This window comes from Parus major, chromosome 8, assembly GCF_001522545.3.
Source record: "Parus major isolate Abel chromosome 8, Parus_major1.1, whole genome shotgun sequence".
Lineage (NCBI taxonomy): Eukaryota > Metazoa > Chordata > Aves > Passeriformes > Paridae > Parus > Parus major.
Window position 1 is genome coordinate 7,243,974 of NC_031777.1, and position 14,153 is coordinate 7,258,126.

The 14,153-nt window shown below is 42.7% G+C and overlaps 1 protein-coding gene across 3 annotated transcripts; it reads right to left on the minus strand.

The window, feature by feature from the left end:
- Window positions 1–58: 58 nt before the first annotated feature.
- Window positions 59–3,879, minus strand: GLRX2 (glutaredoxin 2). 3 transcript variants are annotated; one of them, XM_015635725.3, is made up of 4 exons: window positions 3,757–3,879; window positions 2,876–2,945; window positions 1,232–1,408; window positions 59–715 (listed from the first exon to the last, which is right to left on the minus strand). In XM_015635725.3, exons 1-4 carry the CDS (start codon window positions 3,804–3,806, stop codon window positions 596–598), a joined length of 417 nt encoding a protein of 138 aa, XP_015491211.1. In that variant the 5' UTR covers window positions 3,807–3,879; the 3' UTR covers window positions 59–595. The 3 variants fall into 3 exon arrangements, with proteins under 3 accessions (XP_015491211.1, XP_018863147.1, XP_015491212.1); XM_019007602.2 differs by lacking the exon at window positions 3,757–3,879 and adding an exon at window positions 3,609–3,743; XM_015635726.3 differs by lacking the exon at window positions 3,757–3,879 and adding an exon at window positions 3,547–3,743.
- Window positions 3,880–14,153: the final 10,274 nt, after the last annotated feature.

Here is a 14,153-nt window from a genome sequence, read left to right on the forward strand (position 1 = left end):
CCTGAATGACAATACAGACTGATACCTCACAGTGCAGAGTAAAGATGAAAGCTATCACTCTAAAGCTGCCAGAATCTTTATTCCCTTTTCTGTTCCACTGGACACATGATGTGGGAGCTGGGTTATCAGGCACTGGAATACAAGCAAGGCAGACATGCACACAGCAATATGACTACAAACTGGGTTTGCTATACATTTTAGTTTGACAAAGAATTATATTTAAAGAAACCATTAAATGAAACTGACAGTTTATTAAGACAAAGCTAGAAAATAAACTAATGTGCAACAAAACCCACAGAATTATTTTTGCAGAGCCTGGACTTCCCTGGAGCAGGATGTAGTAATGAAATTACATTACTGGCTCACTAAGAGCCCCAAGAGTTACATAATGTTTGCTAATGACCATCTGGGTTGTGGGAAAGCTAAGGCAAAGACACCAAGTAATTTTCCAAGTCCATAAAATCTGTCAGAGTGATCCATAATTCAGAAAGCCATGGTTTGAGGGTGTTGAGTGCAGTTCCTGCCATTTGTCTGTGATCTCCTGAACTCATCTGAAATTGTTCATACAAAGGAAGACGAAACTAAGAGATGGTTCTCAGTTATTTGCTTTCATTTGACACTGATTAATTAAAGGAAGCAGTCTGCCTTCCTCGTGAAGCTTTTGAGTATCTGTTGCACCTCCAACACAAGTCCCATTGATAAACACTCTTGGGACCTATCAAGAAAACAAAAGCTGCATTAGTTACTTACTGGAAAAAGGTAAACATTAAAGCAAGCCCCTGTGGGCTCCAGTACACACAATTATTGTATTCTTCTAGATGTGTGTATAATGTTAGTGTACAACCTATACTTTTCTGTAATATTTACGGAGAAGGGAAACTTTGTGTGCCACTGAAAAGTGGGATGAAGTCACTGTGTGGATGATTGTAATAAATTCCAATAATTGAGTAAATTGAGACTATATAAAATAAAAGTGTTAAACATAATTGTTTAAATATACAAATGAAAAATTACTTTGATACTTCAATTATTTCAGTGGCATTATGTAAAAGATAATTCTGAGGAATAGACAGGTTCTAGAACAAGAGATAGAAGCCTCCTGCAGTATTTAATTCAGAAGCTTGTATCCTAAATTTAACTGTCTCAAAACCATTAAGGACTTGCTATGGATATAACCTAAGAGTGATGTGTGTAGCCCAAGCTGTTGTTACATATAAGAGAATATACTCACTGTTCTGCCGCCAGTCATCTGTTCCAGAGCGTCTTGGAACTGCCTTCCATTTGTATTTATGTCCAGTTCAACAGCTGTGTAATTGACATTCAAACCCTCAAACAGTTTTTTTGCCATTTTGCAGTATGGGCATGTTGTTTTAGAAAAAATCACCACACAGTTGTGTGCAATGATGTCCTGCATGCTCAAAAGAAAAAGTCAGTGAGCTTCAAGCCAGTGCACTTTGAACACTATTGGACAGTATCTTGGGTTGCAATGCAAGATGTAACAAAATTAAGTATTCTATTACTATCTGATAAAACCAGGTGGGGTACTAGTTTTTATCTCTTCCAGACCCATCCTTCATAACTTCAGGGGGGTATCTTCTGTTAATGGGCCACTGAGTATCATTACATGACAGATAAAATTGTATCATCCCATTGTGAGATGCTCCACCCAGTGGGAGGAGCCAAAGATTCCTACCTGGACATACTTTGAGAATTGGAACTGTAGTCAGCTGTTCTCCTCTGGGTTCCCAGTGGAAGACTGGACCCATCTACACCACCACTGCACCTACAGAGGAAAACTACACCCTTCCACAGGATCATTGCTTCAACAGAACCACATCTGTCACTCCAGGAGGACTGCAGCCAGCATTTAATCGAACTTCTACCAGCACCCAGACCAACAGGGTGTCAAACTGTATTCTGACTCTGTCAGTGTTTGGGGTTTTTTTGTTTTGTGGGGTTTTTTTGTTGTATTTTGGGGGCTTTTTTGGTTGTTTGGTTTTTTTGGGGGGTGCGGGGTTGGGGTTTTTTTGGTACTACTGCATTTTTTTTTAAATTTTCCTAGTAAAGAACTGTTATTCCTATTTCTATATCTTTACCTGAGAGCCCCTTGATATGAAGATTAGAATAATTTGGGGGGGTGGGGAGGGGGAAATTTGCATTTTTCCATTTCAAGGGAGGTTCCTGCCTTCCTTAGCAGACACCTGTTTTTTCAAACCAAGACAGCCATGAAAGTAATACACAAGTTAGAAACCTGCTGTTAGAGTAGCAAACACAGGAAAATCTCTGCTGGCACCTTTGATGGCAGGTTTGACCTGAACCTCGCTCCAAACTGAGCACAAGGATGGTGGAGTATGTGGTACAACTCTGCTTTGCAGTCTGCCCAACTCCGTGCATCCCCCTGAATTATTTAGGGCAGTTTTCCCTGTCTTTTAAGGCACTTGGAGTGTACCAGTGGCAAGCACAGCGATCAAAAGCAAGCGAGTGGAAGATACAGCCTTACCACTTTACTGTAAATTCAAGGGAATTTCAGGCTATCATTTGTTATCAGTAAATTTATAAAAAAACCCCAACATCTTAAAATACTTTACTTGATATCAGTAATTTTACAAGGTTGTATCCCCAATGTTGATAGCAGCACTGAATTTGAGTAGAGGTCTAAAAAAAAATCATAAAATGAATGCAGCCTAGGAAGATCAGGCTCCAGGGCTGTGGATAAACAAAACTGCCAGCATGACTTGATAACCATAATAAACATAGGAACAGATTCAACAGACAGAACTATTTACAGTATTTCTTTGTATAAATAAGAAAAGGTTTGAAGTAACTGGCTTTTAAAAATGTCGAAAATCAGTAAAAGCAATATAAATAATGCTACCTGTATTTGATTCACAGCAGCATCATTGGACAGTCCTACAAAAGTGGTCTGGCTGTTCCCCATTCTAGAACTAAAAAGAAATGACAGTCAGATATTTGAGCTTTTCTTTGAAAGCCACATTGCCCTGTTTTGTTTCGGTATTTAAGTGAGTTCTCCATGCAAGTTCACTTGAGCTGCAACACCTGCAGCCACCCAGCTTCTTGGGTGCCTCCAGGGAAGGGGAGCAGCATGATGGGTGCCGCTGCCGAACAGCCCGGCGGTGCGGTTACACGGGAAACGCTCCCTCACACACACACACACACACTCGTGCACACACACACACACTCGCACACACACACACACACACTCGCACACACACACACTCACACACACACACGACACCCGGGACACCGCCCAGCTGCGGCAGCAACCACCGCGCTCCCTGCCCTGCCAGAGGCCCCGGCATCCCGCCCCTCTCCCGATCCTTATCCTGATCCCGAACCCTGTCGCTCTCCCGATCCCGATCTCTGCCATTTTCTCCGTCCCGGTCCCGACCCTAATCCCAGTCGTGGTCCCGGTCCCGATCCCTGTTCTGGACCCTCTCCTTGTCCCGGTCCTGTCCCGATCCTGGTCCCAGTCCCTGTCTCGACTCTAATCCCAGTCCCGGTCCTGGTTTCTGTCCCGATACCGACCCCAGTCCCTTATCCCTGTGGCAAACCCAGTCCCGATCCAGTCCCTGTTCCAGACTGTGTACTTGTCCCGGTTCTGATCCCTATTTCTGTCTTTATCCGTATGCCGATCCCGATCCTTATATCTGTCCCAGTCCCATTCCCAGTTCCGATTCCTGTCCCGGTCCGGCGCCGGTCCAGTGGCGCCGGTCCAGGGCCCCGGCCCACACTCACCACCCCCAACAAGCCGCAGTCACCCAGCGCAGCGCCCCCCGCAGGGCCATAACTCCAGCAGGAAGGGGCGGTGCTCCCCTCAGTCCTCACGGCGGTCCGATCCCTGTCCTCGCAGGCCCCTGGACCACCTCCCGAGGTTGTCCACTGCGCTGCCGGTACGCCGGGAGCGGCGGCGGCACAGCGGCAGCAGGGGATGGGGCAGCTTTCCCGGAACGGGGTCAGGAGAAGCGTTGAGAGGGGCTGGATTTCCCGGAGGCCCCCGGAGTCGTGGAGGGCCTCCTGGTGCGGGGGAAATGGGGAGATTTGGCCTCCTGCCCGGCCGACTTCCAGATGCGGGGTTTCGGCGATGCCTTTGCTTTGTCCAGTGTAAAACTTCCTTTAAATATTCTCCGTCCCCGTTTCTGTTGCCTGTTCTTACTCACGTTTCTTTCCTGCCTTGCAGTTCTTCAGTCAGAAACTGACCTGTGAAACAGGAGCTTTGGGAAATGAGTAAATAACGTGTGGGGAATGAAGAACTCCTGGTACCTGGGAAGTTGTGTTAGTGGAGTTGGCTAATCGTGTAATGTGTAGAATGCTTTTAGTGGCCTCTGGGGAAAAAAAAATAAAAGTGGACGTTTTACTTTATGTGAAGGTGTTGGGTTTTTTAATTTCCTCAGTCTGCCCAGTAAAAGCTGTAAAACAATACTCTGTTATTTCATCCTCACATACCTCGCTGTGGAGCCTGATCAAATACATGCCCTTGGCAGAGCACTCCTGTGGAATATGCTCTGAGCATTCCTTCTGAGGTCTGCACAAGTATTTCAGTAGAAACTTTTCTACTGACTCTTAGTTGAGAAGGTAAATTGTGCTGTGGGTCCCTGTTCAGTGCTCAGCCCTATGTTTTAAAAATACTGCAAGTCAATGCACTCTTGTACTTATTTGGTTTTGCACACATTTATCTGTAAAAAATGGAATGCATGTTCATGTATAATGCATCTTTGTATTATCTTTCTGGATGTTGATTAATCTTAAATGAACTTACCTATGATGTAAAAATGTCTAATGTTTTGCAACTTAATTTTGCTTCCCTACAAAACATCAGTATAACCTGTAAAAGTAGTGAGAATGTGCAATTGAAACATTGTACCCATGTAATATACTTTAATTTTACTAAATGGTGACTTGCTTGCTCATTTCGGATAATGATTTTGTAGCCTAATCTTTTGATAAAACTGATAAACTCTCAGGTATCTAATGCCACATGAAAATAGTTTCAAATCAAATCCTGATTCAATGATATAAATGCTGGTTAATGATATCACTATGATCCCCAAAGTAAACTGTAGGGACTATTTTGTATACTCCCAGTTAAAACTTATAATGAAAGTATCACATTAAGAGTAAACCCACTATATCTATTGCATTAAATTTGGCAGAAAATCACCCCTTTGGCATTCCAGCTGCTCTTCAGATATCAGAGGGACTGGGACAGCTGGGCTTAGATTCTGAGCTGTAGTAAATTCAGCAGCAGACATACAGAGCTGGTGTGGCACTGGAATTTGGACTCTGTGGTTCTGCGGTAGTGGTGATTGCCCTGTGTGCAGAAGTGTGTGTGAACACATGAAATATGAACAATACAGCCAGCCACAAAAACGTTCAGTTGAGAGATGCTGATGTAGTACTAAGAGTATGATCACAAACAGGCTGGTTTTCTGAATTTCCTGAGCAAACACCTGATACAGCTGAGGACTGAAGTCTTACCCAGTAGTGTCCCTGCGGGAAGGAGATAGGTAGAGCCCTCTGACAGTGCCAGGATATAGAGACGGAGTCTCCTCTGACCTCCCTTCCCAAAGGGAAACTGTATTTATATGATTTTCAGTGAGTGATGGGAGAAGGTGAAATTATGGCTGACATAATTTCCAGTTTATGTGGAGTTTGATTTTAGTCATGAGCTTATATGGGGGTTATTGACACAAAGCTGTGTCATGGTTTGGGTCATTCCTTTGGCTTAGTTCCTGTTACCTGCATTGTTCCTGCCAGAGCAAGACCACAGCACCTTTGTGCTGCTCCATCCTTTTTTTCATATCTGCATTGATTTCAGCAGGGCAAGAGCAACTCGCTCTGTACTACTCCCTGCTTTGTTCCCTCCTCCCAGAGCAGCACACCAAGCTCCCACAGGAACCCCGCTCCTAAGGGTGCAGGCAGCTTGTCCCTGATGAACTACTGCCAATGTACACACTCCTTGCTCAGCTTTCTTTTTCAGTGTTCTCCCCAGTGAAGGCAGCCTTAAATGAGAAAGGACACCAGAATCACAATGTTTTCTGGAAACCTGAAAATAAATCCCTTTGCTGCTGTGTGTGCAGCTGACTGTGCACTGCTCTGTTCCTTGTTCCCAGCTCCCTGAGCAGCAGAATGGGGCAGAATTGAGATGAGAGGCTGTGTAGGTCCATGGGCTGATTAACAAAGAATCCACCGCTCTCTTGGAGTGAAAGCTCCTAGATGAGTTCCTTCTTTATTAAATGTTATGTACACCATGCAAATTCTATGTAACCCATTGGTCCTTCCCCTTTTCTCCGCCCCTGAACCCTCAATTGACTAGTCTGCTGCTCCTATACAAACCCCTGTTTCCCTCTGACTATCTATGGTCTTTCGTCCCTGAACCCTTCTGTCACTGTCAGACATGAAATGATTCACATGGACACAGCTCAAAGTGTGGTGAAAAAAGAAGAGAAATTTATTTGTTCTTTCAGTATTTAAAGTTTTCGACAACGACTAGGGATTGGATAGTCAGGTTACCACCTTCCCAACAGCACTGGCTGTGAGAGACATCCATCAAAAGGATGGATGTGTTTATCTTTAATGGAATGTATAAACACCTATGTTTATAGTTACTTTCCTGGGAAAGTGGTTAGAAATTATGAAAACAATATCGAAAAGTCTCATTTTCAGGGTGACACCCTTCACAGTAGCTGGGGTTTTCCTTGTCCCTGAACTGAGAATAAAGGCTTCTTGTTGAACACCACATGAGGCCTCTCTGCAGGGCAAGGAGTGCTTGTGTGCCTGAGAGTGTCCTTCTACGGATGCTTCCCTGGGAAAGTGGTGGCACCCAGACCACTGCCCAAGCTGTGACAAGGGACTCTTTGATGTCACTGTAAATCAGTGACTGTGTGTCTCAGTGAAAAGAAGTATTGTGCAGCAGATGTACAGGATGTGTTTTTGAAAAGGTAGCACTGGTTTGGGACATACGCTGTGGCTTTTGGATGAGGCATGGAAATGGGACTTGGCCTGCTGGAAGCATTTCAAGTCCTGTTCCAATTTTCATGAGTTGTAGTTCCAGTAATAATTCCAAATCCAGTTCCAGAAATGATATTGTTTATTCATTATGGCTTTCTCTTCTAAACACATAAATATTACTCTGTACCCATTGACAAATAAATATTGGCAGTGATTGATATAATTCGCGATGATACTGGGTGTTGTAGTACATATTTGCATGCTAGACTATTTCAATACCATATCTGAAATGTTATAAATACACTTGTGGTGCTCTGCATGCCAAGTTGTTCTGACACAGATTGGGATATCACTAATGTCTTGAAACAGGGAATTCTATAGACTGTTGGCTTTTAGTCTGTTTTGTCAGTGTCAGCACATGTTACTTACAGGAAGAAAAATTACCCAACTCTGCCTTTTGTAAATTTAAGATAGATAATGTTTTCTGCCATTGTTGGAGAGTGTTAAGAAAATTCTGAGCATCACAGGTTAGAATAAGTCATAATGAGAGTATTTTCATTTGAAAGACAGGTATCTGCTAGGAAAGGCAGGAGCCTCCCTTGGAATGAAAAATGTAACTCCCTTCCCTCTGAATTATTATAATTTTGAAATTAAGGGGCTCTCAGGCAGAGATCTGGGGATAGGAATGACAGTTCTTTTCTAGTATGTATAACAAGGCAAACAAACAATAACTACAGCATTAACAACAAAACAGAACCAGGGACCCCATGACAACCTTCTCACCCCTGATGGGAAAGGATGGAGGAGAGGCTTTGATTCACAAATGCCTTGTGGGCAGTCGATCCCTGTACCTCAGCAGGACTCTGAGGAACACCCAGCTAGAATAGTAGGAATGAGCAGAAATCCCGGGCTGGTGGATGAGATGTATCAGAAGCTCTGTGGCGGTGGCTGGCACTGCAGGACATCCCGGCAGGACAGGGGGTACAGGGCCCACAGAATAAGAAGCAGCAGCTCCATCTGGGTGATGACGAATTCCCTTCTCCAAGGCACAACAGCTCCAAGAGAGTGTCTTGCTCTGAAGATGAAGAAGTGAGATCACCAGCAGCAGCAGCACACCCTCCCTTTTTCCTGCCCCCCTTCCCCCTAGGTCTAGCCAAACTCTTTTTCTTCTCAAGCACCCAGTAAGTACCAGCAATCAGATTTCCCTGAAACTAATGGGGAAAATTCTATAGGTGAGAAGGAACAAAAGGAAAGACACCTAACCCCCAAGAGAGAGCATGCTTTGGGGCTTCAAATCCTGCAATCAGTATTCCCCAGGGAGTACCAGTCTCATTCTGCTGGGAATGCAATTCTCCCAGTTTTTGTGTTTGTGAAAAACGAAGTTCACTTCTGTAAAATTTTTAAAAGGTTTAATAAAGACAATAAGAGACCTAAAATAAAGCAAAGAGTTACCGCCGGGTGCCTTGGCGCGCTGCCAAGAGCACACCTGGTATCTTGGGAATACCCTTTTTATCCCATCCTGCTGTGAGGGTTTAATGCATATTCAAAGCATGTCCCCCCCGGTTCCACCTTCTTGGAACATGCTCTTGTACAGTTTTATTTTCTGCTGGTCAGCATATTTTTTGCTGGTCATCATTATTCTAGCTGGTCAGCATTATTTGGAGTTTGGTTTCCTTTCTTCTGCAAATGGTCAGTGTTGATAACAGTCCGGGCTCCTCATCCTTCCTTTGAGGGCAGCTGGGCTTCATATCTTTCCCCCCCGCCAACGTCCTGGTACCGGCTTTTTGATAAGTTTGCTCTCCATTTTCTGCTGCTGATAATAGCCTGTTTTCCACTGTTCTTCTGTTGGAAACAACTTGGTCCTCCCATTGTCTTGCCTGTTGGAGTTATCTTGCCTTGTCTGGATGAAACATATCCTTACCATTCAGAATTCCTATCTAAGCCTATAACTTGCTAAGAGAAAAAAGAATATAGCAAAAGCATATAGCATATAACATTTATCAGAATAATTGTGAAAAGCCAATATTTACAACATGAATTCACAACATGTTTGAGCAGAAGAAATTAATCTGGAACATAGAGAGAGAATGTGGCAGCTGCAGCTGTGCAGTTGCTTATCTGAGCAAACAGAGCAAACAGAGCTGAGATCCTAAATTCTGCAAGGTAACACAGGATGTGCTCCATGGCATTACTGTTCATCCATCTTCAGATTTACAGGAAACATTTTCTTAATTGTTGGGGAAGATGAAACCCATTGTTGGGGAAGGGAAACCTTATGAACGTGATTGTTTAGCACTAGATTCTGAAAATATGAAGGCTAGAATCAAAGTAGAAATGAAAGCCTGCTTTGAGTTATAGGATACTGAGTACTGGTTAACCAAAGAGCAATAGCCTAGCCTTCTAGAGGAGAATCCCTGTCTTATAAATTTTTATTATGATATTGGCTCTCGCAGATGAATATTATATATTAAATACTTTTTAGCTATGTATGTACCTTTTTCTTGCTAACAAGTTTTAAGTTTAAAAGAATTTCCTACGTACAAGGCGAGGAAACCCCAGAGGGCAAGGACACTGGGGCCCAGGCTGTTATCAGGAGAACAATAGAAGCCAAACTGTTATCAGCGGAACATATGAAGCCCAGCTACCCTCAGGAAAAGGATGAGGGCCCGGATGGTTATCTGCCCTGACCATCTGCAGAAGAAAAGAAACCAAACTCCGGAATAAATGCTGACCAGCAAAATAAATGCTGACCAGCAGAAAATAAAAATTGTACAAAAGCATAATCTAAGAGGGCGGAACCAGGGAGGGGATGCTTTGAATATTCATTGGACCTTCATAGCAGGGGGGGATAAAAAGGAGAGTTCCTGGGATACCAGGTGTGTTCCTGGCAACCCCCCAGGGCACCCGGCCGTTTTAACCCTTTGCTTTATTTCTTTTGTCTCCTAATTGTCTTTTTATTTATATTAAATTCTTTTTATAATTTATTAAGTGAATCTAGTTTTTAAGACCTGTTGATGAAACAATGTCCTTCTGCTGATAAGAAGAAGCCCAAAAGTAAAGAAGCAAGGAAAGAACTTGTAAAGCTCTGTAAAGTATAAAATGCAACACTGTATGTTAATATGAGGATGCTCATAGGTTGTATGTAAACTCTTTAGTGAGTGTGTCTCTTGGTGATTGGTCACTAAGAATTAGAATATTCACGATAGAAAAAGATATATTGGATTGTAGCAAGAAATTCGCTCTCTTAGCTCTTACCTCTTAGCTCTCTTAACTCTTCCCTCTTCCCTCTGAACCCCTCCCCCTTATCCCTCTCCCCCTCTCCCCCACTCTTAACTCTCAGCCCTCTCTCCCTGCTCCGACCCTTCCTGTCCTCCCTGCTCTCTCCCTCTGGTTTTTCCCTCTTTCCCTCTGTTGCTCTTACTCCCTCCCTCCCCCTTCCAACCTCCCCTCCCCGAGACCACATGGACGCCGAGGCTGGCGGCGGACACGGGTCTCCCCTCCTTTTACCCTTATTATAAATTGCTTATACTTGAACAGCGTGACCCTGGAGAAGTCTCTCACCGCGAGCGAGCGTTTTTACTTCACCAATACTTAATGACCTTGTTTTTTTGCTATGGTCTTTTGATGTCTTATTTGTATAAGACTTAAAGGACATTGTTGTGATTGATAAACCAGAGACTTTTCTATCTCATTTTTTTTTTAGCCCAGCTTTATGTCCAGGATCCAGGAGATTTTCTCTCCAGCCTTCAGAATGAGATGCATGCAGAGTGTCTGAGAGAATCAGTCACAGAATATCTTGGGTTGGAACGGACTGTTATAAATAACTCACCACAATCGTGTTGGTCAAAGTGAAAAACAAGATTTATTCACCTAATAAATTTGAAGAGGTTTAATATAAACAAAAAGACAATTAGGAGACAAAGATAATAAAGCAAAGGGTTAAAACAGCCAAGTGCTTGGCTCTCTGCCAAAGGCACACCTAGTATCTTTGGAACACTCCTTTTATCCCATTCTGCTGTAGGGGTTTAATGCATGTTCAGACTTTTCCAAGAAGTATTTTGCATGGCCATGCCTTGGGTCCGCCTTTTTAGAACATGCATCATAGAGGTTTAATTTCTTTTTATCATCTTTTTATTTGGGCTGGGGTTCCTTCTACCGGCAGTCAGTGTTGATACCAGCCTGGGCTCATCATCTGTTCACTGGAGGTTATCTTGCTTTGTACAGACAGGACATAGCCCTAACATTCAAAATTCTTCTAGACCTATGCCTAAAGCCTTTTAGCTGCTAGCAGGAGAAAAAAGAAAAAGACATAACAAAAGCATATAACATTCATCTTCATACTTGTGAAAAGTAAATATCACAATACAGATTTATAACAGTCAATCAATAAGGCAATTTATTAATTTGTTGGTAAGGGACAAGCAACCAGCGCTGGGGACAGAGGGAGTCTCCGCTCCACCAACACGCCCACTTTACCCCTGCTCACTGGCTCTTTTATAGGCAGTTTCTTGTTGGGCTGTGTCATGCCTTCTGTGCTGGGGTAGAAGTCCAGGCAAGCCCGAACATGTTGGCTATCTCCCAAGCAGCAGTGGCTGGAAGCCCCCCACCAGGTCTGGACAAAGCTCCAACATGTGGCCAGCTTGCACTCTTAGCAAGCAGGTAACAGCAGTAACAAGTTTTTACATGTTCACACAAGCCCGCTGTCTCTTTATACATGAAGCGTGGGTACAATCATAATTAAAGCAATTACATACATGGCAAAAATACATAACAGCAAAAGCTACCAATTCACAGCAAAGGGATTTAAACAAAAATAATGAAATCATTGTATTTTCCTTTGTCTCATGTCCATGTTTTACTTTAAGATCAGTATTCCTGTTTATACTGATCCCATGGTGTTATAGATCCATATTTTGATATTGGCTTTTTGCAAGTATTAAGATGAATGTTATATGTATAATGTTAGAATGGCTTTTGCTGTGTGAATGTAGTTTTTTTTCTTTTTCTCCTGCTACTAGCAAGAATTTAGGCGTAGGTCAATATGGTGTGTTCTAACTGCTTGAACGGACAGGATAACCTCCAGTGAACAGATGACGGGGCTCAGGCTGCTATCAATGCTTGCCACTGTCGCCTTGAAAACTCATTTTCTGAGTGTGCTAACATGGTTTTCTAAGGACTTTCCCAGGAGAGTAACTGTAAACACAGATATGTGTACATTCTTTCTGTTACATGTCTTGTGATGGGCATCTCTCATGGCCAGTGCAGTGAGAAAGTGTTATCCTGACCATCCAATCCCTGGCCATGGTCACAAGCCTATAAATCCTGGGAGGAAAAATAAACTGTTCTTTCTTTCACCACACCTCGACCTGTGTCCATGTGATCTGTTCATCTTCAGTGGTAACACGCCATCTGTGGAAAGAAGGAGCCAAAGCCCAAATCAAAAGATGATAAGAAGGGAATTAAAACCTCAAGCCAAGGTTTAGAGCACATGTTCTAAAAAGGTGGATCCAAGGAGTGGACATGTTAGCATTCAAGAACACACATAATCACAGAATGGTTATATGCACGTGCTTTTATTGAAGCATGTGGGAACTAGGGGTATCAGCAACCCAAATCTAGCTCCATCATCTTTGTTCAAAGTGCACATATTTATACAATTTCAGCTGTAGCACTAATCACTATAACAACCTTATCAATATTACTTCATTAGAGTTAGCTCATCCTTGTATGAATATGTATGAATCTTATCCCTGGCTATCTTAGAGACCCCAAGTACCAGTTCCCGTTACAATAAACATTTTAGCTTGCTAAACCATCCCTAATACCAAGCATTCTTGTGACCTACTTCTACATGATTTTCAGAAACATTTAACCCCATAGTAACATATTTCCCCCCTTTGAAAATATTTCACTTTACTATAAGTGTAATGCTTTCACTATATGCAGTCTTTTTGGCTTCTGAGTTTATACTTGATGTTCATCTTCAAATCCACTGTTGTCCTAAGTGTTGTTGCACACTGGAAGACTTGAAGATGATAAATGCAGATGTGGATCTCTGTCTCATGTCCGTGCCTTTATTATCTTCTAGTTCCAGGATACTCTTTATCTCTCCTTTCAGAACTAACTGCATAGATTAACCAAATTCCTAAGAACACAATCAGTAGAATTATCAAACTCTCAATAACAGATTTGATCCAAGAACTCACATTCTATCCTAACCCTTCAAAGATTTTATCTAACCAACTTGTGGTCAGTTCTTCTTGTTTTTTCTGTGCTTCATGTTCTGTTGAAAGACCCCCGAGCTACTCACCAGTCTTCACAGAAGTAATTGTGAATGCCATTTATTTCTATCTTTAGCACACCTTTTATAGGGTTTTACAGGGTTTGCGGGCAGAGCAAGCTACTGTTGGCTAGTACACACAAGTTTACATTCTTATCCTTGTACACAGGAACATTGTTTTACTTTCTACAGGCAAGTTTCAAGGATTTTAGCCTTTAATACTGCGACTTATCCCAGAGGCGGGTTTGTGCAGACAGACCTTTACCAATATATAAAATAAAGCAACAATTCCCCCTTTCTCTTTTTGCACAAACCAGGCTTTGGATAAGATAACACACAAGTTAGACTGTCATCTCAATTAACATTATAAGTAAAGTCCGTCCCCCTTCTAGCACAAGAGACCTCAACCATCCGGTGATACCCCAGCTGGCGAACCAACTTCCAATGGGGTCACTATCTTCCTTCAGGGCATGTAACCCATCCTGTAGCTGTTGCACTTGCTTATGGATGGAAGCTGAATGGTCAGTAAGATCTAAGCAGCACATGCCTTCAAACTCCTCACAACCATGTCCTTGTGCTAAGAGCAAAAATTCAATTGCAGCTCAATTTCATAAGACTGCATGACATACACTACTCACACCGTCTGAAAGCTCACTTAACATTGTGGATATTAAATTTAATTCTTTCTTAGTCTAGCAAGCGAGCCTTTTTAGAGTGGCTAGGCTCAAACACATTGACCTTTGGCCAGTTCAATGTGCCAGAGTGACCCATATGTTCTGTTGCTTTTGGATATTAGCTAGCAGACAGTTGGACATGACTATAAACATCACAATTACCGTAAGCAGTTTGTTCCATGTAAATGACACCATACTTACAAACTCACAGCTAAAACTTTAACGTTAAA

Bases quoted from the DNA above. Each gene is read 5' to 3' on its own strand.
- GLRX2 (XM_015635725.3), bottom strand. From the start codon at position 3,806: ATGGCCCTGCGGGGGGCGCTGCGCTGGGTGACTGCGGCTTGTTGGGGG. The intron at 2,946-3,756 runs GTGAGTGTGGGC...ATTTCTTTTTAG, and splicing joins ACTGCGGCTTGTTGGGGGTG to TTCTAGAATGGGGAACAGCC. The intron at 716-1,231 runs GTGAGTATATTC...TTTTCTTGATAG, and splicing joins AGATGACTGGCGGCAGAACA to GTCCCAAGAGTGTTTATCAA.